At 49.0% G+C, this 24,100-nt stretch overlaps 1 protein-coding gene across 1 annotated transcript in view; it reads left to right on the top strand.

Annotated features, from left to right (window-relative positions):
• Window positions 1-3,449: 3,449 nt before the first annotated feature.
• SERF2 (small EDRK-rich factor 2) overlaps window positions 3,450-24,100 on the top strand; it is a 37,937-nt gene continuing 17,286 nt past the window's right edge. The window contains exon 1 of the mRNA XM_063925872.1: window positions 3,450-3,584. Within this exon, the coding sequence (XP_063781942.1) occupies window positions 3,578-3,584 (7 nt within the window). The 5' untranslated portion in view covers window positions 3,450-3,577. The remainder of the gene's footprint in view (window positions 3,585-24,100) is intronic.

Raw genomic sequence — 24,100 nt, 5'->3', positions numbered from 1 at the left:
GATCGTCCCTCTGGAGCTAATGTCCAGTAGCCAAAGAAGCCAATCCATCCTGCACGCAGGTGAGTTCACTTCTTCTCCCCTAAGTCCCTCGTTGCAGTGATCCTGTTGCCAGCAGGACTCACTGTAAAATAAAAAACCAAAGCTAAACTTTTCTAAGCAGCTCTTTAGGAGAGCCACCTAGATTGCACCCTTCTCGGCCGGGCACAAAAATCTAACTGAGGCTTGGAGGAGGGTCATAGGGGGAGGAGCCAGTGCACACCACCTGATCCTAAAGCTTTACTTTTTGTGCCCTGTCTCCTGCGGAGCCGCTATTCCCCATGGTCCTTTCAGGAACCCCAGCATCCACTAGGACGATAGAGAAAGAGGCAATTTGGAGGCCCTTGCACAAACTGGCTTTATTCTACCTAAGTTGCCCTCCCACAAGTATGTACTCCGAAAGAGTGTTTAGTGCCGCCGCTCACCTTGTCAGCAATCGGCGTACGAGGTTACATCCAGAAAATGTGGAGAAGATGATGTTCATTAAAATGAATTATAATCAATTCCTCCGTGGAGACATTGACCAGCAGCAATTGCCTCCACAAAGTACACAGGGAGCTGAGATGGTGGATTCCAGTGGGGACGAATTGATAATCTGTGAGGAGGGGGATGTACACGGTGATATATCGGAGGATGATGATGAGGTGGACATCTTGCCTCTGTAGAGCCAGTTTGTGCAAGGAGAGATTAATTGCTTCTTTTTTGGTGGGGGTCCAAACCAACCCGTCATTTCAGTCACAGTCGTGTGGCAGACCCTGTCACTGAAATGATGGGTTGGTTAAAGTGTGCATGTCCTGTTTATACAACATAAGGGTGGGTGGGAGTGCCCAAGGACAATTCCATCTTGCACCTCTTTTTTCTTTCATTTTTCTTTGCGTCATGTGCTGTTTGGGGAGTAGTTTTTGGAAGGGCCATCCTGCGTGACACTGCAGTGCCACTCCTAGATGGGCCAGGTGTTTGTGTCGGCCACTTGGGTCGCTTATCTTAGTCACACAGCTACCTCATTGCGCCTCTTTTTTTCTTTGCGTCATGTGCTGTTTGGGGGGTGTTTTTTGGAAGGGCCATCCTGCGTGACACTGCAGTGCCACTCCTAGATGGGCCAGGTGTTTGTGTCGGCCACTTGGGTCGCTTATCTTAGTCACACAGCTACCTCATTGCGCCTCTTTTTTTCTTTGCGTCATGTGCTGTTTGGGGGGTGTTTTTTGGAAGGGCCATCCTGCGTGACACTGCAGTGCCACTCCTAGATGGGCCAGGTGTTTGTGTTGGCCACTTGGGTCGCTTATCTTAGTCACACAGCTACCTCATTGCGCCTCTTTTTTTCTTTGCGTCATGTGCTGTTTGGGGGGTGTTTTTTGGAAGGGCCATCCTGCGTGACACTGCAGTGCCACTCCTAGATGGGCCAGGTGTTTGTGTCGGCCACTAGGGTCGCTTATCTTAGTCACACAGCTACCTCATTGCGCCTCTTTTTTTTCTTCTTTGCGTCATGTGCTGTTTGGGGAGTAGTTTTTTGAAGGGCCATCCTGCGTGACACTGCAGTGCCACTCCTAGATGGGCCAGGTGTTTGTGTCGGCCACTTGGGTCGCTGAGCTTAGTCATCCAGCGACCTCGGTGCAAATTTTAGGACTAAAAATAATATTGTGTGAGGTGTGAGGTGTTCAGAATAGACTGAAAATGAGTGGAAATTATGGTTATTGAGGTTAATAATACTTTGGGATCAAAATGACCCCCAAATTCTATGATTTAAGCTGTTTTTTAGGGTTTTTTGAAAAAAACACCCGAATCCAAAACACACCCGAATCCGACAAAAAAAATTCGGTGAGGTTTTGCCAAAACGCGTTCGAACCCAAAACACAGCCGCGGAACCGAACCCAAAACCAAAACACAAAACCCGAAAAATTTCCGGTGCTCATCACTAATTTCCTATTGATGCTTGGCTACTATGCTACCACCCTGACAACTTTGGCCAATGCCATGCATTCTGGTTGGTATCCTTATTGTAAGCCTCTTTTGTTTAATATACCATTTATTTCTTTGCTTAGATCAGTAGATCCCAAACACAGTCCTAGAGGCACCCCAGCAGACCAGGTTTTAAGGCTATCCATGCTTTCGCAAAGGTGACAATTAGTACCTGAGTTTGATTATAGCATCTGTGCAGAAGCAGGGATATCCCTAAAACTTGGACTGCTGGGGAGCCTTGAGGACAGTGGGGGTAATTCCAAGTTGATCGCAGCAGGAAATTTTTTAGCAGTTGGGCAAAACCATGTGCACTGCAGGGGGGGCAGATATAACATGTGCAGAGAGAGTTAGATTTGGGTGTGGTGAGTTCAATCTGCAATCTAAATTGCAGCGTAAAAATAAAGCAGCCAGTATTTACCCTGCACAGAAACAAAATAACCCACCCAAATCTAACTCTCTCTGCACATGTTATACCTGCCACCCCCTGCAGTGCACATGGTTTTGCCCAACTGCTAAAAAAATTCCTGCTGCAGTCAACTTGGAATTACCCCCAGTATTTGGGAACCAGTGGCCTAGAAGCATTTGCCCATTAATGTTGGCCAGTCGTGTAGTTTGCATTTCACACACCTTTCACAATGGATAAAAAGCAACTGAATGACACAATTACAACACCATTGGAGAGGTACAGAGTAGACTTATACCTCCCAACATGACCCTCTCCTGTGAGTAGATGCTAAAGCCTAGTGGGCTAAGGGACCTGTGACATCAGGGGGCGGAGCAAGGATCCATGCCACCAACTATTACCTTTAGTAATCAGGTGGCGAGCGAAGCAGAGCGAGTCACCGTGCCCGAAGCATGGCGAGCGAAGCAAGCCCGCGAACTTGCTCCTCCCCTTCTCTTGCATGTCACGTGGGTCAACAGTCCCTTAGCCCACTAGGAAATAGACACAACCCTCTCCAGGACAGACACAACGCTCTGCTTCTGGACTTTTCTCTTAATTTATGATTGCAGGCACCTGTTTTGAGCAGGTAACTGGATAAGAATGGTGTTTCCACACAGGTGATGGCAATCATACATTAAGAGGGAAGTCCAGGAGCAGAGCATTCTGTCCCTCCTGGAGAGGGTCATGTTGGGAGGTATGCAGACTGCCTAAGCCTGCCTTGTACTAACACGTTTCCCAGCCTGTAATAACAGCGAGCGACCCGATATGCAGAGAGTATACAGCAAGTCCTATATGCTGGCTGCTTCCCAGCATCCTCCGCGCTCTTGCTGCCCAGATGTTCCATTATTTTCCACAGATTTCGCGAGCCCTGGGACGGCCGCGTGTGCGCGCGAACGTGTGCAGGGAGCACGCTCTAGCTCCTTCCATTGGCTGGTTCGGCGAAGAGGCCCCGCCCGCGGGATAAACTGGGCGGGCCGTGTGTGGAATACACTAGAAATAGTTCTGTGGGATTTTTTTTTTTTTAAGTCGCCTTAGGTCATGTGATGGTTGGCAGCCAATCCGCGTTTGGCAAACGGTGAACCGCAGCAAACTGAGAAGGAAGTTGGTGCCGCACAGGGGAACGAGTGACGGGAAACCGGAGCGATGACCCGTAAGTATACCGGGGGCGGCGGAGCGCCACTCAGCCGGCATAGCCTCAGTGTACGCTGTAGACGGGGCGGTGAGATTGTGGTGGTCCGCCCTGTGGTCCGGAGGCTGCTGTCTGAGATGCCACGTCAGCCAGGGCCTCGGCTACCCGGGGACGGCTGGTTGGGCTGTGACGACCGATCCCCTGAGCCTTTAGCGTTACAGAGGGGTATGGGGTACGGATGAGCGCTACTGGTGCCCCGGTCGAGACCCGCCGGTGTGATTACTGTAGCGCTCTATATACTGTAGTGTAGGGGCTCTGCTTTATAGCCCTGGGGAGGGGACACATAGCCCTGGGTAGTAGCAATAGCCGTCCCCGGTGTAATGATTGCGTGGGTGCACTGAATGTACCTTCCAGTCTCCACTGAGTAGAAGTTGCAGCACAGATGGGCAGCGGCACATACAGATTAATGTTGGAGTTTTGTCGTTGTTGGCTTTTGGAGTGCAAGTTCTTCAGTCCTTCCTAGTGTACAATGAACATGAGATGTTCTGTGGTGTCAAGCTCAGAACATGGACCCCATGGGATGGCATACGGTAACGAAACTGCTTCAGAATATCATTTCTCTTACGTCCTAGAGGATGCTGGGGACTCCAAAAGGACCATAGGGTATAATATCATTTCTCTTACGTCCTAGAGGATGCTGGGGACTCCAAAAGGACCATAGGGTATAGACTGGATCCGCAGGAGCTTGGGCACACTAAAAAGACTTAATCTGGGTGTGAACTGGCTCCTCCCTCTATGCCCCTCCTCCAGACCCCAGTTAGACTTTGTGCCCAGGAGTGACTGGACACACACTAGGGGAGCTCTACTGAGTTTCTCTAGAAAAATACTTTTGTTAGGTTTTTTATTTTCAGGGAGACCTGCTGGCTACAGGCTCCCTGCAGCGTGGGAGTGAGGGGAGAGAAGCAGACCTACTTCTTCTTAGTTTAAGGGCTCTGCTTCTCGGCTACTGGACACCATTAGCTCCAGAGGGTTCGATCACTTGGTGCGCCTAGCTGCTTGTTCCCGGAGCCACGCCGTCACCCCCTCACAGAAGCCAGAAGTCGAGTGAGTATGAGAAGAACAGAAGACTTCAATAAAGGTACAGCACAGCTGCAACGCTGTGCTCCATGCTCCCACACACATCACCAACGGTATTTCGCTGGGGGGGGGGGGCGCATGTTACTGGAGTTGAGGGCGGCATAAAGAGATTGTAGGTGCCTCGCCACCCTTTACAGACCCCCGCCGGCATTTTCTTTCAATTTTGAAATTGGCAGGCCGTAGCCCGCCGGGAAGGGGGCGGAGCTTCGTCCCGCAGCTCATGGGCGCCATTTTCTCCCTACACGCGACTGAGGGATAGACGCTGGCGGGACCTCCACGCTTCTCTACAAAGTAACGGGGGGGCATTTCCAAAGGGGGGCAGCAGTGTGGTGCTTGAATTTAACAAAGGCAGCGCTGGGTACATATATCGTTTGTGTCGATATATGGGCGCTGGGGTGTGAGCTGGCATACGCCCTCTGTGTGCTCTCTCTGGGCTTCATTGTGGGCCTGTCACCTAGCTGGGACGTTCTGTGTGTTGGGGTGTGTCGGTACTACGTGTCGGCATGTCTGAGGCTGAATGTTATTCACCAGAGGTTATTGGGGGTGTGGATGCGGGGCTAGAATTGGAACTGTCGACGCAGCCAACACCCGATTTGCTAGCACTGCTCAATACGATAAATTCCAATGTAGCTTCCTTATCAAATAGGTTAGATAAGTCTGAGTCACAGACCCAGGTGTGGAAAAAGTCCATGGAAGAGGCTTTGTCTCAGGTACAGACCCTATCCGGGTCCCATAAGTGGCCATTTACTCAAGTGGTAGAAACTGATACCGACACAGACTCTGATTCTGAGGTCGATTTCACTGAGGCAGTTTTACATCCACGGTTAGTTAAGAGTATTCAGTACATGATTGTGGCTATAAAAGATGTTTTACACATTTCTGATGAACCTGCGGTACAAGAAACAAGGATTTGCTTGTTCAAGGGAAAAAAAACCTGAGGTGAAGTTTCCCCCCTCTCATGAAATGAATACTCTTTTTGTGAAAAGGCTTGGGAGTCGCCGGATAAGAAATGGCAGATTCCCCAGGGGATTTACATGGCGTATCCTTTCCCCTCTGATGACAGGGAAAAATGGGAGACATCTCCAAATGTTGATAAAGCTCTGTCCCGTTTGTCTAAGAAGGTGGCACTTCCGTCTCCTGACACAGCAGCTCTCAAAGATCCGGCGGATCGCAAGTTGGAGAAGTGTCTGAAGTCCATTTTCGCTAATTCGGGGGCTTTGCTCAGACCCGCTGTGGCGTCGGTATGGGTGAGTAGTGCTATTGCTAAATGGGCTGAGAATTTAACTAGTGATATGGATACCCTTGACAAAGATAATGTCCTTTTAACTCTTGGTTATATTAAGTACGCTGCAGACTACCTAAAGGACGCGGCGAGGGATGTCTGTCTCTTGGGTTCAAGAACCAATGCCATGTCGATATCTGCCAGGAGGGCCCTGTGGATCCATCAATGGAATGCTGATGCCCACTCCAAGAGGTCTATGGAAGCACTACCCTTCAAAGGTACTGTCTTGTTTGGGGACGGCTTGGCAGACCTGGTCTCGACCGCGATTGCGGGTAAGTCCTCTTTCTCTAACGTCCTAAGTGGATGCTGGGGACTCCGTAAGGACCATGGGGAATAGCGGCTCCGCAGGAGACTGGGCACATCTAAAGAAAGCTTTAGGACTATCTGGTGTGCACTGGCTCCTCCCCCTATGACCCTCCTCCAAGCCTCAGTTAGATCTCTGTGCCCGAACGAGAAGGGTGCACACTAGGGGCTCTCCTGAGCTTCTTAGTGAAAGTTTTAGTTTAGGTTTTTTATTTTCAGTGAGACCTGCTGGCAACAGGCTCACTGCATCGAGGGACTAAGGGGAGAAGAAGCGAACTCACCTGCGTGCAGAGTGGATTGGGCTTCTTAGGCTACTGGACATTAGCTCCAGAGGGACGATCACAGGCCCAGCCATGGATGGGTCCCAGAGCCGCGCCGCCGGCCCCCTTACAGAGCCAGAAGACAGAAGAGGTCCGGAAAATCGGCGGCAGAAGACATCCTGTCTTCACCAAGGTAGCGCACAGCACTGCAGCTGTGCGCCATTGCTCCTCAGCACACTTCACACTTCGGTCACTGAGGGTGCAGGGCGCTAGGGGGGGGCGCCCTGAGCAGCAATAAAAACACCTTGGCTGGCGAAAATACATCACATATAGCCCCCAGGGCTATATGGATGAATTTTAACCCCTGCCAGAATCCATAAAAAAGCAGGAGAAGTCCGCGAAAAAGGGGCGGAGCCTATCTCCTCAGCACACTGGCGCCATTTTCCCTCACAGCTCAGTTGGAGGGAAGCTCCCCTGCAGTCACTACACTACAGAAAGGGTTAAAAAAGAGAGGGGGGCACTAATTAGGCGCAGTATTAACAATACAGCAGCTATAAGGGGAAAAACACTTATATAAGGTTATCCCTGTGTGTGTGTATGTATGTATATATATATATATATATATATATATATATATATATATATATATATATATTGTAACACTGTAGGGGTGCAAGGTGCCTTTTCCTGGGGAATATGGCAGCACGCAGCAGCTGAGGGACAACACAAGTCCAGTTTCTGGTACAACTGACCCCGGCCAGTTTTATTGAAACAGAAAATAAAACAAACCCCAAAATAAAAATACCTTGCCTGTCCGGCACTAACTAAACATAATATGTTCCTAACTGTCACTAAACAAAACACAGAGTTCTTCAGTACATACTGTATAGCTTACTTGCATCAGAAAGCGTGTCTCTCACACACAGATCCTGCAGCCTTCCCAGGCAGTCTGCCCATACTAATCAGGTTAGAAGCACTATATCACTCTTACACAGCTGAAACCCTGATTAGCCCTCTGTGAGGCCAAAGACCCGAACTGGGCCCAATGTCTAGAACTCGCCTTATCTCTCTCTCAGAGCCTTTACCCAGCTTTTACAGCAAACTGAAAAGGTTCAGACAAAACAAAAAGCATTTTTCCTAGAAGTTAACATTTTCTAAAACATGTAAGACAAGAACCTGGGACAAATATACCTGCCCTCAAACACTATCCCAGTGTTCTTGTCACAATATATAGCGCTTTGGTGTGTGCTGGCAAACTCTCCCTCTGTCTCCCCAAAGGGCTAGTGGAGTCCTGTCCTCTATCAGAGCATTCCCTGTGTGTGTGCTGTATGTCGGTACGTTTGTGTCGACATGTATGAGGAGAAAAATGATGTGGAGACGGAGCAGATTGCCTGTAATAGTGATGTCACCCCCTAGAGGGTCGACACCTGAGTGGATGAACTGTTGGAAGGAATTACGTGACCGTGTCAGCTCTGTATAAAAGACAGTGGTTGACATGAGACAGCCGGCTACTCAGCTTGTGCCTGTCCAGACGTCTCATAGGCCGTCAGGGGCTCTAAAGCCCCCGTTACCTCAGATGGCAGATATAGACGCCGACACGGATACTGACTCCAGTGTCGACGGTGAAGAGACAAATGTGACTTCCAGTAGGGCCACATGTTACATGATTGAGGCAATGAAAAATGTTTTACACATTTCTGATAATACGAGTACCACCAAAAAGGGGTATTATGTTCGGTGAGGAAAAACTACCTGTAGTTTTCCTGAATCTGAGAAATTAAATGAGGTGTGTGATGATGCGTGGTTTTCCCCCGATAACAACTGATAATTTCTAAAATGTTATTGGCATTATATCCTTTCCCGCCAGAGGTTAGGGTGCATTGGGAAACACCCCCTAGGGTGGATAAAGCGCTCACACGCTTGTAAGGGCTCTACCCTCTCCTGAGATGGCCGCCCTTAAGGATCCTGCTGATAGAAAGCAGGAGGGTATCCTAAAATGTATTTACACACATACTGGTGTTATACTGCGACCAGCAATCGCCTCCGCCTGGATGTGCAGTGCTGGGTTGGCGTGGTCGGATTCCCTGACTGAAAATATTGATACCCTAGATAGGGACAGTATATTTTTGCCTATAGAGCATTTAAAAGATGCATTTCTATATATGCGTGATGCACAGCGGAATATTTGCCGACTGGCATCAAGTCTAAGTGCGTTGTCCATTTCTACCAGTAGAGGGTTATGGACACGCCAGTGGTCAGGTGATGCGTATTCCAAACGGCATTTGGAAGTATTGCCTTAATAAGGGGAGGAGTTATTTGGGGTCGGTCTTTCAGACCTGGTGGCCACGGCAACAGCTGGGAAATCCACGTTTGTACCCCAGGTCGCCTCTCAACATGAGAAGACGCCGTATTATCAGGCGCAGTCTTTTCGTGGACAAGCGGGCAAAATGTTCCTCATTTCTGCCCCGTGACAGAGGGAGAGGAAAAAGGCTGCAGAAATCAGCCAGTTCCCAGGAACAGAAACCCTCTCCCGCCTCTGCCAAGCCCTCAGTATGACGCTGGGGCTTTACAAGCAGAATCAGGCACGGTGGGGGGCCCGTCTCAATGAATTTCAGCGCGCAGTGGGCTCACTCGCAAGTAGACCCCTGGATCCTTCAGGTGATATCTCAGGGGTACAAATTAGAATTCGAGACGTCTCCCCCTCGCCGTTTTCCTAAAGTCGGCTTTACCGATGTCTCCTTCTGACAGGGAGACAGTTTTGGAAGCCATTCACAAGCTGTATTCCCAGCAGGTGATAATCAAGGTACCCCTCCTGCAACAGGGAACGGGGTATTATTCCACACTATTTGTGGTACCGAAGCCGGACGGCTCGTTGAGACCGATTCTAAATCTAAAATCTTTGAACACTTACATACAGAGGTTCAAATTCAAGATTGAGTCACTCAGAGCAGTGATTGCGAACCTGGAAGAAGGGGACTACATGATGTCTCGGGACATCAAGGATGCTTACCTTCATGTCAAAATTTACCCTTCTCACCAAGGGTACCTCAGGTTTATGGTACAGAACTGTCACTATCAGTTCAGACGCTGCCGTATGGATGGTCCACGGCACCCCGGGTCTTTACCAAGGTAATGGCCGAAATGATGATATTCCTTCGAAGGATGGGAATTTTAGTTATCCCCTACTTGGACGATTCCCTGATAAGGGTAAGATCCAGGGAACAGTTGGAGGTCGGTGTAGCACTATCTCAGGTAGTGTTGCGGCAGCACGATTGGATTCTCAATATTCCAAAATCGCAGCTGGTTCCGACGACTTGTCTTCGGTTCCTAGGGATGATCCTGGACACAGTCCAGAAAAAGGTGTTTCTCCCGGAGGGGAAAGACAGGGAGTTATCCGAGCTAGTCAGGAACCTCCTAAAACCGAGCCAAGTCTCAGTGCATCAATGCACAAGGGTTCTGGGTAAAATGGTGGCTTCCTACGAAGCAATCCCATTCGGCAGATTCCACGCAAGAACTTTCCAGTGGGACCTGCTGGACAAATGGTCCGGGTCGCATCTTCAGATGCATCAGCGGATAACCCTGTCACCAAGGACAAGGGTGTCCCTCCTGTGGTGGTTGCAGAGTGCTCATCTTCTAGAGGGCCGCAGATTCGGCATTCAGGACTGGGTCCTGGTGACCACGGATGCCAGCCTGCGAGGCTGGGGAGCAGTCACACAGGGAAGGAATATCCAGGGCTTATGGTCAAGCCTGGAGACATCACTTCACATAAATATCCTGAAGCTAAGGGCCATTTACAATGCTCTAAGCTTAGCAAGACCTCTGCTTCAAGGTCAGCCGGTGTTGATCCAGTCGGACAACATCACGGCAGTCACCCACGTAAACAGACAGGGTGGCACAAGAAGCAGGAGGGCAATGGCAGAAGCTGCAAGGATTCTTCGCTGGGCGGAAAATCATGTGATAGCACTGTCAGCAGTATTCATTCCGGGAGTGGACAACTGGGAAGCAGACTTCCTCAGCACGACCTCCACCCGGGAGAGTGGGGACTTCACCCAGAAGTCTTCCACATGATTATAAACCGTTGGGAAAAACTCGACAGGTATTGCGCCAGGTCAAGGGACCCTCAGGCAATAGCTGTAGACGCTCTGGTAACACCGTGGGTGTACCAGTCAGTGTATGTGTTCCCTCCTCTGCCTCTCATACCCAAGGTACTGAGATTGATAAGATGGAGAGGAGTAAGCACTATATTCGTGGCTCCGGATTGGCCAAGAAGGACTTGGTAACCGGAACTTCAAGAGATGCTCACGGAGGATCCGTGGCCTCTACCTCTAAGAAGGGACCTGCTCCAACAAGGACCCTGTCTGTTCCAAGACTTACCGCGGCTGCGTTTGACGGCATGGCGGTTGAACGCCGGATCCTGAAGGAAAAAAGGCATTCCGGATGAAGTCATCCCTATCCTGATCAAAGCCAGGAAGGATGTAACCGCAAAACATTATCACCGCATTTGGCGAAAATATGTTGCGTGGTGCGAGGCCAGTAAGGCCCGACGGAGGAAATTCAACTGGGTCGATTCCTACATTTCCTGCAAACAGGAGTGTCTATGGGCCTGAAATTGGGGTCCATTAAGGTTCAAATTTCGGCCCTGTCAATTTTCTTCCAAAAAGAACTAGCTTCAGTCCCTGAAGTTCAGACGTTTGTAAAAGGGGTACTGCATATACAGCCTCCTTTTGTGCCTCCAGTGGCACTTTGGGATCTCAATGTAGTTTTTTGGGTTCCAAAAGTCACATTGGTTTGAACCACTTAAATCTGTGGAGTTAAAATATCTCACATGGAAAGTGGTCATGCTGTTGGCCCTGGCCTGGGCCAGGCGCGTGTCAGAATTGGCGGCTTTATCCTGTAAAAGCCCTTATCTGATTTTCCATTCGGACAGGGCGGAATTGAGGACTCGTCCTCAGTTTCTCCCTAAGGTGGTTTCAGCGTTTCACCTGAACCAACCTATTGTGGTGCCTGCGGCTACTAGGGACTTGGAGGACTCCAAGTTGCTAGACGTTGTCAGGGCCCTGAAAATATGTTTCCAGGACGGCTGGAGTCAGAAAATCTGACTCGCTGTTTATCCTGTATGCACCCAACAAGCTGGGTGCTCCTGCTTCTAAGCAGACTATTGCTCGTTGGATTTGTAGTACAATTCAGCTTGCACATTCTGTGGCAGGCCTGCCACAGCCAAAATCTGTAAAAGCCCATTCCACAAGGAAGGTGGGCTCATCTTGGGCGGCTGCCCGAGGGGTCTCGGCTTTACAACTTTGCCGAGCAGCTACTTGGTCAGGAGCAAATACGTTTGTAAAATTCTACAAAATTGATACCCTGGCTGAGGAGGACCTGGAGTTCTCTCAATTGGTGCTGCAGAGTCATCCGCACTCTCCCGCCCGTTTGGGAGCTTTGGTATAATCCCCATGGTCCTTACGGAGTCCCCAGCATCCACTTAGGACGTTAGAGAAAATAAGAATTTACTTACCGATAATTCTATTTCTCGTAGTCCGTAGTGGATGCTGGGCGCCCATCCCAAGTGCGGATTGTCTGCAATACTGGTACATAGTTATTGTTACCAAAAAATCGGGTTATTGCTGTAGTGAGCCATCTTTTCTAGAGGCTCCTCTGTTATCATGCTGTTAACTGGGTTCAGATCACAAGTTGTACAGTGTGATTGGTGTGGCTGGTATGAGTCTTACCCGGGATTCAAAATCCTTCCTAATTGTGTACGCTCGTCCGGGCACAGTATCCTAACTGAGGCTTGGAGGAGGGTCATAGGGGGAGGAGCCAGTGCACACCAGATAGTCCTAAAGCTTTCTTTAGATGTGCCCAGTCTCCTGCGGAGCCGCTATTCCCCATGGTCCTTACGGAGTCCCCAGCATCCACTACGGACTACGAGAAATAGAATTATCGGTAAGTAAATTCTTATTTTTCTTCCTTATGTGCCCACACAACAGAAAAAGGCACCACAACAGCAAATGCAGTCCTTTCGTCACAATCAATACAGGCGTGGAAAAGGTTAGTCATTCCTTGCTTCAAAGGGTAGAGGAAGGGGAAGGAAACCTCCTGCAGGCTCAGGCGCACAGGACCAAAAGTCCTCCCCTGCTGCTACCAAGTCCACCGCATGACGCTGGGGCTTCCCTGGGGGAGTCTGGACCGGTGGGGGGCCGTCTTCGGATATTCAGTCGGGTCTGGATTCAATCAGACCTGGATCCTTGGGTGTTAGAGATCGTGTCTCAAGGATACAAACTGGAGTTTCAGGAGATGCCCCCTCACCGGTTCTTCATTTCGGCATTACCAGTAGTTCTTCTGGACAGGGAGGTGGTGCTAGCAGTGATTCAAAAATTGTGTCTACAGAGGGTCATTATTCCCGTTCTCTCGTCCCAGCGGGGTGAGGGGCTCTACTCGAGTCTCTTTGTGGTGCCGAAACCGGACGGTTCGGTCAGACCAATTCTAAATCTAAAATCCCTCAATCCATACTTGAAAGTGTTCAAGATGGAATCCCTTCGAGCGGTGATGGTCAGCCTGGAGGGGGGGGGATTTTATGGCGTCAGTCGACGTAAAGGATGCCTACTTACATGTGCCGATATATCCTCCTCATCAGGCTTTTCTCAGGTTTGCGATACAGGATTCTCATTACCAATTTCAGACGTTGCCGTTTGGGCTTTCCACGGCTTCGAGGATTTTCACCAAAGTCATGGCGGAAATTATGGTTCTTCGCAAACAAGGGGTTTCAATTATCCCGTACTTGGACGATCTCCTGATAAAGGCGAGGTCCAAGGAACGGTTGCTGAGAAGTATAGAGTTGTCACTGTCGGTTCTGCGACAGCACGGTTGGGTGCTCAATTTGCCAAAATCCCAGTTGATTCCGACAACTCTGCTTCCTTTTCTGGGCATGATTTTGGACACAGATTTTCAGAAGGTATTTCTTCCAGAAGAAAAGGCTCTGGAACTGCAGACGATGGTCAGGGAACTTCTGAGGCTGACGAGTGTGTCGATCCATCATTGTACTTGGGTTCTGGGGAAGATGGTTGCGGCGTACAAAGCCATACCATTTGGCAGGTTTCACGCGCGGGTGTTTCAGTGGGACTTGCTGAGCAAATGGTCCGGGTCTCACCTGCACATTCACCGGAAGATAAGTTTATCTCCCAGAGCCAGAATTTCTCTCCTGTGGTGGCTACAAGGTCATCACCTCCTAGGGGGACGCCGATTTGGTATCCAGGATTGGGTACTTCTGACAACAGATGCAAGTCTTCGAGACTGGGGCGCAGTCACCCAAGGAAGAAACTTCCAGGGAAAAAGGTTGCTCCATGAAGCCTGTCTCCACATAAATATTCTCGAGTTAAGAGCCATTTACAACGGCCTGCTACAAGCAAGAAGCCTTCTTTAGGGTCGTCCTGTCCTGGTACAGTCAGACAACATCACAGCGGTGGCACATGTAAACCGTCAAGGCGGAACAAGGAGCAGAGCGGCAATGGCGGAGGCCACAAAAATCCTTCGCTGGGCGGAACAACACGTGAGCGCACTGTCAGCGGTTTTCCTACCGGGGGTGGACAACTGGGAAGCAGATTTTCTCAGTAGACACGATCTCCATCCGGGAGAGTGGGCTCTTCACCAAGAGGTATTTGCAGAGGTGACAGAACACTGGGGAATTCCGTTGATCGATATGATGGCGTCTCGTCTCAACAAGAAGCTCCCGAGGTATTGTTCCAGGTCAAGGGACCCCCAAGCCAGTGCAGTGGGTGTTCCAATCGGTGTATGTGTTCCCTCCACTTCCTCTCATTCCAAAGGTACTGGGGATCATTCGCCGTGCAAGGGTTCAGGCGATTCTCGTCGTCCCAGTCTGGCCAAGAAGGGCCTGGTACCCGGATCTTCAGGACTTACTGGTGGAAGATCCTTGGCCGCTTCCTCGAAGAGGATCTGTTGTTGCAGGATCCATGCGTGTTTCCAGACTTACCGCGGCTGCGTTTGACGGCATGGAGGTTGAGCGCCAGATCTTAGCTCGTAAGGGTATTCCCAGGGAGGTCATGCCAACTCTCATTAAGGCTAGGAAGGAGGTTACGGCGCAACATTATCACCGTATTTGGAGGAGGTATGTTTCCTGGTGAGAGTCTAAAATGGCTCCTGCGGAAGATTTTCATTTGGGTCGCTTTCTCCACTTTTTACAGTCGGGCGTAGATGCAGGCCTGAAATTGGGTTCCATCAAAGTGCAGATTTCAGCTTTGTCTATTTTCTTTCAAAAAGAATTAGCTGCCCTCCCAGAAGTTCAGACCTTTGTGAAAGGAGTAATGCATATCAATCCTCCGTTTGTACCTCCTGTAGCTCCATGGGACCTTGATGTGGTCTTGCGGTTTCTCATGTCTTCCTGGTTTGAACCTTTGCGTAAGCTTGAGTTGAAGTTTCTCACTTGGAAGGTGGTTATGCTTTTGGCACTGGCGGGTGTCAGAGTTGGCGGTTTTCTCATAAGAGCCTGTACTTAATTTTTCATTCGTATAGGGGGGAATTGAGGACTCGTCAACAATTTCTACAGAAGGTGGTTTCTTCATTTTCACATTAACCAACCTATTGTGGCTACGGAAGCGGTGGCGATTCCAAAATCTCTGGATATTGTAAGAGCATTGAAGATCTACGTTTCTAGGACAGCTGTTGCTAGGAAGACTGAGGCGTTGTTTGTCTTGTATGCTGCCAACAAGATTGGTCATCCCGCTTCAAAACAGACTTGCGCGCTGGATTTGTAGTACGATCCAGCAGGCTCACTCTTCGGTCGGACTACCGGTGCCGAAGTCAGTAAAAGCCCATTCTACCAGGAAGGTGGGCTCATCTTGGGCGGCTGCCCGAGGCGTTTCGGCGTTGCAACTTTGCCGAGCGGCTACTTGGTCGGGGTCTAACACATTTGCTAAGTTCTATAAGTTTGATACCCTGGCCGATGAGGACCTGGCGTTTGCTCAGTCGGTGCTGCAGAGTCGTCCGCACTCTCCCACCCGTTCTGGAGCTTTGGTATAATCCCCATGGTCCTTTTGGAGTTGCCAGCATCCTCTAGGACGTAAGAGAAAATAGGATTTTGGTACTTACCGATAAATCCTTTTCTCCTAGTCCGTAGAGGATGCTGGGCGCCCGTCCCGGTGCGGAATATTACTTGCAGTGTTTTCTTGCTTGTTAAATTGGTTTATACATGGGTTGTGTATTGTTTCAGCTTGTTGCTGGTGTTACTGCATACTGTTATCTGGTTTAAAGTTACTCCGGTTGTACGGTATGTTTGTGGTGTGGGCTGGTTGTTTTGTAGCCCTTAGTTTAAACAAAAATCTTTCCTTGAAATGTCCGTCTCTCCCGGGCACAGTTCCCATAACAGGGGTCTGGAGGAGGGGCATAGAGGGAGGAGCCAGTTCACACCCAGATTAAGTCTTTTTGGTGTGCCCAAGCTCCTGCGGATCCCGTCAATACCCCACGGTCCTTTTGGAGTACCCAGCATCCTCTACGGAGAAAAGGATTTATCGGTAAGTACCAAAATCCTATTTCTCTAACGTCCTAGTGGATGCTGGGGACTCCGTCAGGACCATGGGGATTAGCGGCTCCGCAGGAGACAGGGCACAAAAAGTAAGCTTTTAGGATCACATGGTGTGTACTGGCTCCTCCCCCTATGACCCTCCTCCAAGCCTCAGTTAGGTTTTTGTGCCCGTCCGAGCAGGGTGCAATCTAGGTGGCTCTCTTAAAGAGTTGCTTAGAAAAAGTTTTTAGGTTCTTTATTTTCAGTGAGTCCTGCTGGCAACAGGCTCACTGCTACGAGGGACTTAGGGGAGAGAAGTGAACTCACCTGCGTGCAGGATGGATTGGCTTCTTAGGCTACTGGACACCATTAGCTCCAGAGGGAGTCCCGGAGCCGCGCCGCCGACCCCCCTTGCAGATGCTGAAGATTGAAGAGGTCCGGAACCAGGCGGCAGAAGACTTTCAGTCTTCATCAGGTAGCGCACAGCACTGCAGCTGTGCGCCATTGTTGTCAGCACACTTCACACAGCGGTCACGGAGGGTGCAGGGCGCGGGGGGGGGCGCCCTGGGCAGCAATGTATAATACCTGTATGGCGAAAAATACATCACATATAGCCCTTGAGGCTATATGGATGTATTTAACCCCTGCCAGATATCACAAACTCCGGAGAAGAAGCCCGCCGAAAAGGGGGCGGGGCCTATTCTCCTCAGCACACAGCGCCATTTTCCCTCACAGAAATGCTGGTGGGAAGGCTCCCATGCTCTCCCCTGCACTGCACTACAGAAACAGGGTTAAAACAGAGAGGGGGGGCACTGATTTGGCGATATGAATATATATTAAATGCTATAAGGGAGGAACACTTATATAAAGGTTGTCCCTGTATAATTATAGCGTTTTGGTGTGTGCTGGCAAACTCTCCCTCTGTCTCCCCAAAGGGCTAGTGGGTCCTGTCCTCTATCAGAGCATTCCCTATGTGTGTGCTGTATGTCGGTACGTGTGTGTCGACATGTATGAGGAAAATGTTGGTGAGGAGGCGGAGCAAATTGCCTGTAATGGTGATGTCACTCTCTAGGGAGTCGACACCGGAATGGATGGCTTATTTATGGAATTACGTGATAATGTCAACACGCTGCAAGCCGGTTGACTACCTGAGACGGCCGGCGATCAAATTAGTACCTGTCCAGGCGTCTCAAACACCGTCAGGGGCTGTAAAACGCCCATTTACCTCAGTCGGTCGACACAGACCCAGACACGGACACTGATTTCAGTGTCGACGGTGAAGAAACAAACGTATTTTCCTTTAGGGCCACACGTTAAGGGCAATGAAGGAGGTGTTACATATTTCTGATACTACAAGTACCACAAAAAAGGGTATTATGTGGGATGTGAAAAAACTACCTGTAGTTTTTCCTGAATCGGATAAATTAAATGAAGTGTGTGATGATGCGTGGGTTTCCCCCGATAGAAAATTATTGGCGGTATACCCTTTCCCGCCAGAAGTTAGGGCGCGTTGGGAAACACCCCTTAGGGTGGATAAGGCGCTCACATGCTTATCAGAACAAGTGGCGGTACCATCTACAGATAGGGCCGTACTTAAGGAGCCAGCTGATAGGAGGCTGGAAAATATCCTAAAAAGTATACACACACATGCTGGTGTTATACTGCGACCAGCGATCGCCTCAGCCTGGATGTGCAGAGCTGAGGTGGCTTGGTCGGATTCCCTGACTAAAAATATTGATACCCTTGACGGACAGTATTTTATTGACTATAGAGCATTTAAAGGATGCATTTCTATATATGCGAGATGCGCAGAGGGATATTTGCACTCTGGCATCAAGAGTAAATGCGATGTCCATATCTGCAAGAAGATGTTTATGGACACGACAGTGGTCAGGTGATGCAGATTCCAAACGGCACAAAGATGTATTGCCGTATAAAGGGGAGGAGTTATTTGGGGTCGGTCCATGGGACCTGGTGGCCACGGCAACTGCTGGAAAATCCACCGGTTTTTACCCTAAGTCACATCTCTGCAGAAAAAGACACCGTCTTTTCAGCCTCAGTCCTTTCGTCCCTATAAGAGTCATATCTGCCCAGGGATAGAGGAAAGGGAAGAAGACTGCAGCAGGCAGCCCATTCCCAGGAACAGAAGCCCTCCACCGCTTCTACCAAGTTCTCAGCATGACGCTAGGACCGTACAGGACCCCTGGATCCTACAGGTAGTATCCAAGGGGTACAGATTGGAATGTCGAGACGTTTCCCCCTCGCAGGTTCCTGTAGTCTGCTGTACCAATGTCTCCCTCCGACAGGGAGGCAGTATTGAAAACAATTCACAAGCTGTATTCCCAGCAGGTGATGATAAAATTACCCCTCCTACAACAGGGAAAGGGGTATTATTCCACACTATATTGTGGTACTGAAGCCAGAAGGCTAGGTGAGACCTATTCTAAATCTGAAATATTTGAACACTTACAAAGGTTCAAATCCAGATGGAGTCACTCAGAGCAGTGATAGCGAACCGGGAAGAAGGGGACTATATGGTGTCCCGGGACATCAGGGATGCTTACCTCCATGTCCCAAAATTTGCCTTTCTCACCAAGGGTATCTCAGGTTCGTGGTACAGAACTGTCACTATCAGTTTCAGACGATGCCGTTGGATTGTCCAAGGCACCCCGGGTCCTTACCAAGGTAATGACCGAAATGAGGATTCGTCTTCAAAGAAAATGGACGACCTCCTGATAAGAACAAGGTCCAGAGAACAGTTGGAGGTCGGAGTAGCACTATCTCAAGTAGTTCTACGACAACACGGGTGGATTCTAAATATTCCAAAACCGCAGTTGTTCCGACGACACGTCTGCTGGTCCTAGGGATGATTCTGGACACAGTCCAGAAAAAGGTGTTTCTCCCAGAGGAGAAAGCCAGGGAGTTATCCGAGCTAATCGGGATCCTCCTAAAACCAGGAAAAGTGTCAGTGCATCATTGCACAAGAGTCCTGGTAAAAATGGTGGCTTATTACGAAGCGATTCCATTCGGCAGATTTCACGCAAGAACTCTTCAGTGGGATCTGCTGGACAAATGGTCCGGATCGCATCTTCAGATGCATCAGCGGATAACCCTATATCCAAGGACAAGGGTGTCTCTCCTGTGGTGATTACAGAGTGCTCATCTTCTAGAGGGCCGTAGATTCGGCATTCAGGATTGGATGCTGGTGACCACGGAGGCCAGCCTGAGAGGCTGGGGAGCAGTCACACAGGGAAAAAATTTCCAGGGAGTGTGATCAAGTCTGGAGAATTCTCTCCACATAAATATACTGGAGATAAGAGCAAATTTATAATGCTCTAAACTTAGCAAGACCTCTGCTTCAAGGTCAGCCGGTATTGATCCAGTGGGATAACATCACGGCAGTCGCCCACGTAAACAGAAAGGGCGGCACAAGAAGCAGGAGGGCAGTGGCAAAACTGCAAGGATTTTTCGCTAGGCGGAAAATCATGTGATAGCACTGTCAGCAGTGTTCATTCCGGGAGTGGACGACTGGGAAGCAGACTTCCTCAGCAGGCACGACCTCCACCCGGGAGAGTGGGAACTTCATAGGGAAGTTTTCCGCATGATTGTGAACCGTTGGGAAAGACCAAAGGTGGACATGATGGCGTCCCGCCCGAACAAAAAACGGGACAGGTATTGCGCCAGGTCACGAGACCTTCAGGCGATAGCTGTGGATGTCCTGGTAACACCGTGGGTGTAACAGTCGGTGTATGTGTTCCCTCCTCTGCTTCTCATAACCAAGGTATTGAGAATTATAAGACGTAGAGGAGTAAGAACTATACTCGTGGCTCCGGATTGGCCAAGAGGGACTTGGTACCCGGAACTTCAAGAGATGCTCATAGAGGACTAATGGCCTCAGGAGCTAAGAAGGGACTTGCTTCAGCAAGTACCATGTCTGTTCCAAGACTTACCGCTGCTGCGTTTGACGGCATGGCGGTTGAACGCCGGATTCTAAGGGAAAAGGCATTCCGGAAGAGGTCATACCTACCCTGGTCAAAGCCAGGAAGGAGGTGACCGCACAACGTTATCACCACATGTGGTGAAAATATGTTGCGTGGGTGAGGCCAGGAAGGCCCCACGAAGAAATTTCAACTAGGTCGATTTCTGCACTTCCTGAAAACAGGAGTGTCTATGAGCCTCAAATTGGGGTCCATTTAAGGTTCAAGTTTCGGCCCTGTAGATTTTCTTCCAGAAAGAATTGGCTTCAGTTCCTGAAGTCCAGACATTTGTCAAGGGAGTATTGCATATACAGCCCCTTTTGTGCCTCCAGTGGCACCGTGGGATCTCAAAGTAGTGTTGGGATTCCTCAAATCATATTGGTTTGAACCGCTCAAATCTGTGGATTTGAAATATCTCGCATGGAAAGTGACCATGCTGTTGGCCCTGGCCTCGGCCAGGCGATTGTCAGAATTGGCGGCTTTGTCTTACAAAAGCCCATATTTGATTTTCCATTCGGACGGGGCAGAACTGGGACTCGTCCCCAGTTTTCTTCCTAAGGTGGTGTCAGCGTTTCACCTGAAACAACCTATTGTGGTGCCTGCGGCTACTAGGGACTTGGAGGCCTCCAAGTTGCTAGACGTTGTCAGGGCCCTAAAAATATATATATATATATATTTCCAGGACGGCTGGAGTCAGAAAGTCTGACTTGCTGTTTATATTGTATGCACCCAAAAAAAGCTGGGTGCTCCTGCTTCTAAGCAGACTATTGCTCGTTGGATTTGTAGTACAATTCAACTTGCACATTCTGTGGCAGGCCTGCCACAGCCAAAATCTGTAAATGCCCATTCCACAAGGAAGGTGGGCTCATCTTGGGCGGCTGCCCGAGGGGTCTTGGCTTTACAACTTTGCCGAGCAGCTACGTGGTCAGGCGGGAACACGTTTGTAAAATTCTACAAATTTGATACCCTGGCTGAGGAGGACCTGGAGTTCTCTCATTCGGTGCTGCAGAGTCATCCGCACTCCCGCCCGTTTGGGAGCTTTGGTATAATCCCCATGGTCCTGACGGAGTCCCCAGCATCCACTAGGACGTTAGAGAAAATAAGATTTTACTTACCGATAAATCTATTTCTCATAGTCCGTAGTGGATGCTGGGCGCCCATCCCAAGTGCGGATTGTCTGCATTACTTGTACATAATTATTGTTACAAAAATCGGGTTATTATTGTTGTGGGCCATCTTTTCAGAGGCTCCTTCGTTATCATACTGTTAACTGGGTTCAAATCACAGGTTGTACGGTGTGATTGGTGTGGCTGGTATGAGTCTTACCCGGGATTCAAGATCCTTCCTTATTGTGTACGCTCGTCCGGGCACAGTACCTAACTGAGGCTTGGAGGAGGGTCATAGGGGGAGGAGCCAGTACACACCATGTGATCCTAAAAGCTTACTTTTTGTGCCCTGTCTCCTGCGGAGCCGCTAATCCCCATGGTCCTGACGGAGTCCCCAGCATCCACTACGGACTATGAGAAATAGATTTATCGGTAAGTAAAATCTTATTTTAAACTTGTTCAGAACATTAAACCGTGTAACATAGAAATGTAGAATTTGGCAGCAGATAAGAACCATTTGGCCAATCCAGTCTGCCCTAAACACACGCGCACGCTAGGGTTATTTTGTTAGGAGCCAATAAACCTACCAGTATATTTTTGGATTGTGAGAGGAAACTGGAGTACCTAGAGGAAACCCATGCAAGTTCGGGGAGAATATATATATATACTCATCACAGTTAGGGCCATGATGGGAATAAAACCCATAACTAGGGTGGCCAATCCCGGGCCATTGCTTTTCAATCCCGCGTATCGAGATTGAATAATGGTCAATCCTTGGACTGGCTTTTCACTATGTGTCTGGCTCTCTCGCCCCGCCCCTACCACATAACACCGTACAACAGGGGGTGGGAGACATCCTTCTGTCTTGGTGGTGGGGGATGGCCTGTGCTGGGGGAGGAGGGAGCCAAGCAGCATCTGGGCACGCTGCCCATCTAAAAAAAAAAAAAAGGGCTGCGCGATCCCTCAATCTCTGGGATTGAATACTGAACGATTTTTGGCCTAAATCCCGGGATTGGCCACCCTACCCATGACCTCAGTGTTGTGAGGCAGTAATGCCAACAATTACACTGCTCATTAACATATGCTAATGTTTTATAACGCTGTTGCCAGCATTTGTTTCTGTACTGACATTTCCCTGGCAAGGGCCCTGGATATATTTGAGAGTTGACTTTGAGATATATAGATAATTTTTATTTTTTTTATTTTTAATTTTGTCCTGGGTTGTCCAAGAAATGTGGTGCTGCATTGTATTATCTTAAATGTCTCGTATTGTTTACCTGTTGTATTAGGCAGCTCTGTACATTGGTGTTGCAGTCTAAATTCCCTAACACACACACACGGCGGTTGTTGGGTCGACATGAGTTTTTCACAATTTTTTTTCTTTCTTTTCTCTGACCTTTTTCATACTTAATGATCCACGTGGACTACAGTTGGGAATGCTAACTTGTGCCGAGCGCAGCGAGCCATGCATAGGGACAAAGTGCACTAATTGGGTTCCCGGTCACTTTACGAAGTAAAACCCCATGTTGACCTTTTTCCACGTCGACCAAGTGACCATGTCGACCAAATGTGGTCGCCCTAACTCATGTCAACCTAATGAACCACATACATACAGACGTTTTGTTTTATTACTAGCAAAATGATCTACCAATGTATTTTGGAGTGTAAAAAGAAACCCAATTAACGCAGGGCATACTCTCCAGATACAGGCATTTCTCTGGTTAGAAATTACCCATCTGCCGAGTGTGGTTAGACAGCAATGCTACGTAGTGTGCCACCATTATATTCTTTGGGCATTTTGCATAACTTGCTAAATTGTCATTGGATAGATTCAATTAGCTGTGCAACAGCAGCTCCTGGGTTCAATGGGCGGAGATATTCAATTATTTGCTGGTAACCACATGATTAACATGTTTTAAGTGTGCAGAGCTATGGAATTACCCAGCGTTGTAAGCCCCAGAGCAGACCTAGCGTACCTGTGGGGCCCAGCTGTTGGGAGACGACAAATCCCAGCATGCCTTGTCACGATTTTGTATTAGTGAATACTAAAACTGTGGCCGGGCATCCTGGTATGGGGAGAGCCACAGGTTGGCCAGGCATGCGCCAGTGGATACACTTCAAGTGGAATTGTCCTTGCAGCTACTGAGTCTAAAGAAAAAAGTGTCTTAGGTTATCTATCAGGGCTTACTGCATTAAAAAAATGAAATACAAAAACTCCATTCAGTTTTCATAAATATCATGCTATGGTGCAGTGCAATCTCCATAGGTCTGTTGCATATTTAAGGAACAAATGTATTAGCCAGTGATTTCCAGGCACGGTTCTGCTTTTAAAGCTAGCAGTTATGCAAATCACAAGCTATTTACATTTGGCCCTAAAGCTGTCCATGCAAGGGCAGATAATTTCTTAGTCCAGTTTGGAAAATTACGAGGGTGATCACTAGATGTGTTAAATTTCTCCATCAGAATAAAGTTTCCAGACATATCTGTTCCCTCTGATTTTGACAACAAATATGTGGTGTAGATATGATGGGTTACAGTGTAGGGATACGTGCTTATCTGTTGCCCTATCCATAGTTAGTGTATTTGAATAGCTCTGCCTGATAAATTAACTTTCTCTTACATCCTAGAGGATGCTGGGGTCCACATTAGTACCATGGGGGTATAGATGGGTCCCTTGGGAGCCATGGGCAGTTTAATAGTGTGGGCTGGCTCCTCCCCCTATGCCCCTCCTACCAGACTCAGTTTAGAAAATGTGCCCGGAGGAGCCGGTCACAGCTAGGGGAGCTCTACAGAGTTCTCTTAGAAAAGTTATTTCTTTCTTTTCAGAGTTTATTTTACAGGGAGGCTGCTGGCGACAGCCTCCCTGCAGCGAGGGACTGAGGGGGGGGGGGCAGTGTCCGCCCTGCGGGGTCTTGAGCCACTGCTCCCGCTGACTGGAAATTGAGCTCCAGAGGGGTCCGATCG

The sequence above is a fragment of the Pseudophryne corroboree genome, chromosome 6, assembly GCF_028390025.1.
Source record: "Pseudophryne corroboree isolate aPseCor3 chromosome 6, aPseCor3.hap2, whole genome shotgun sequence".
Classification (NCBI taxonomy): Eukaryota; Metazoa; Chordata; class Amphibia; order Anura; family Myobatrachidae; genus Pseudophryne; species Pseudophryne corroboree.
Note: the sequence above shows the minus strand (reverse complement) of the source record. Positions and strands in the feature narration are given on the sequence as shown.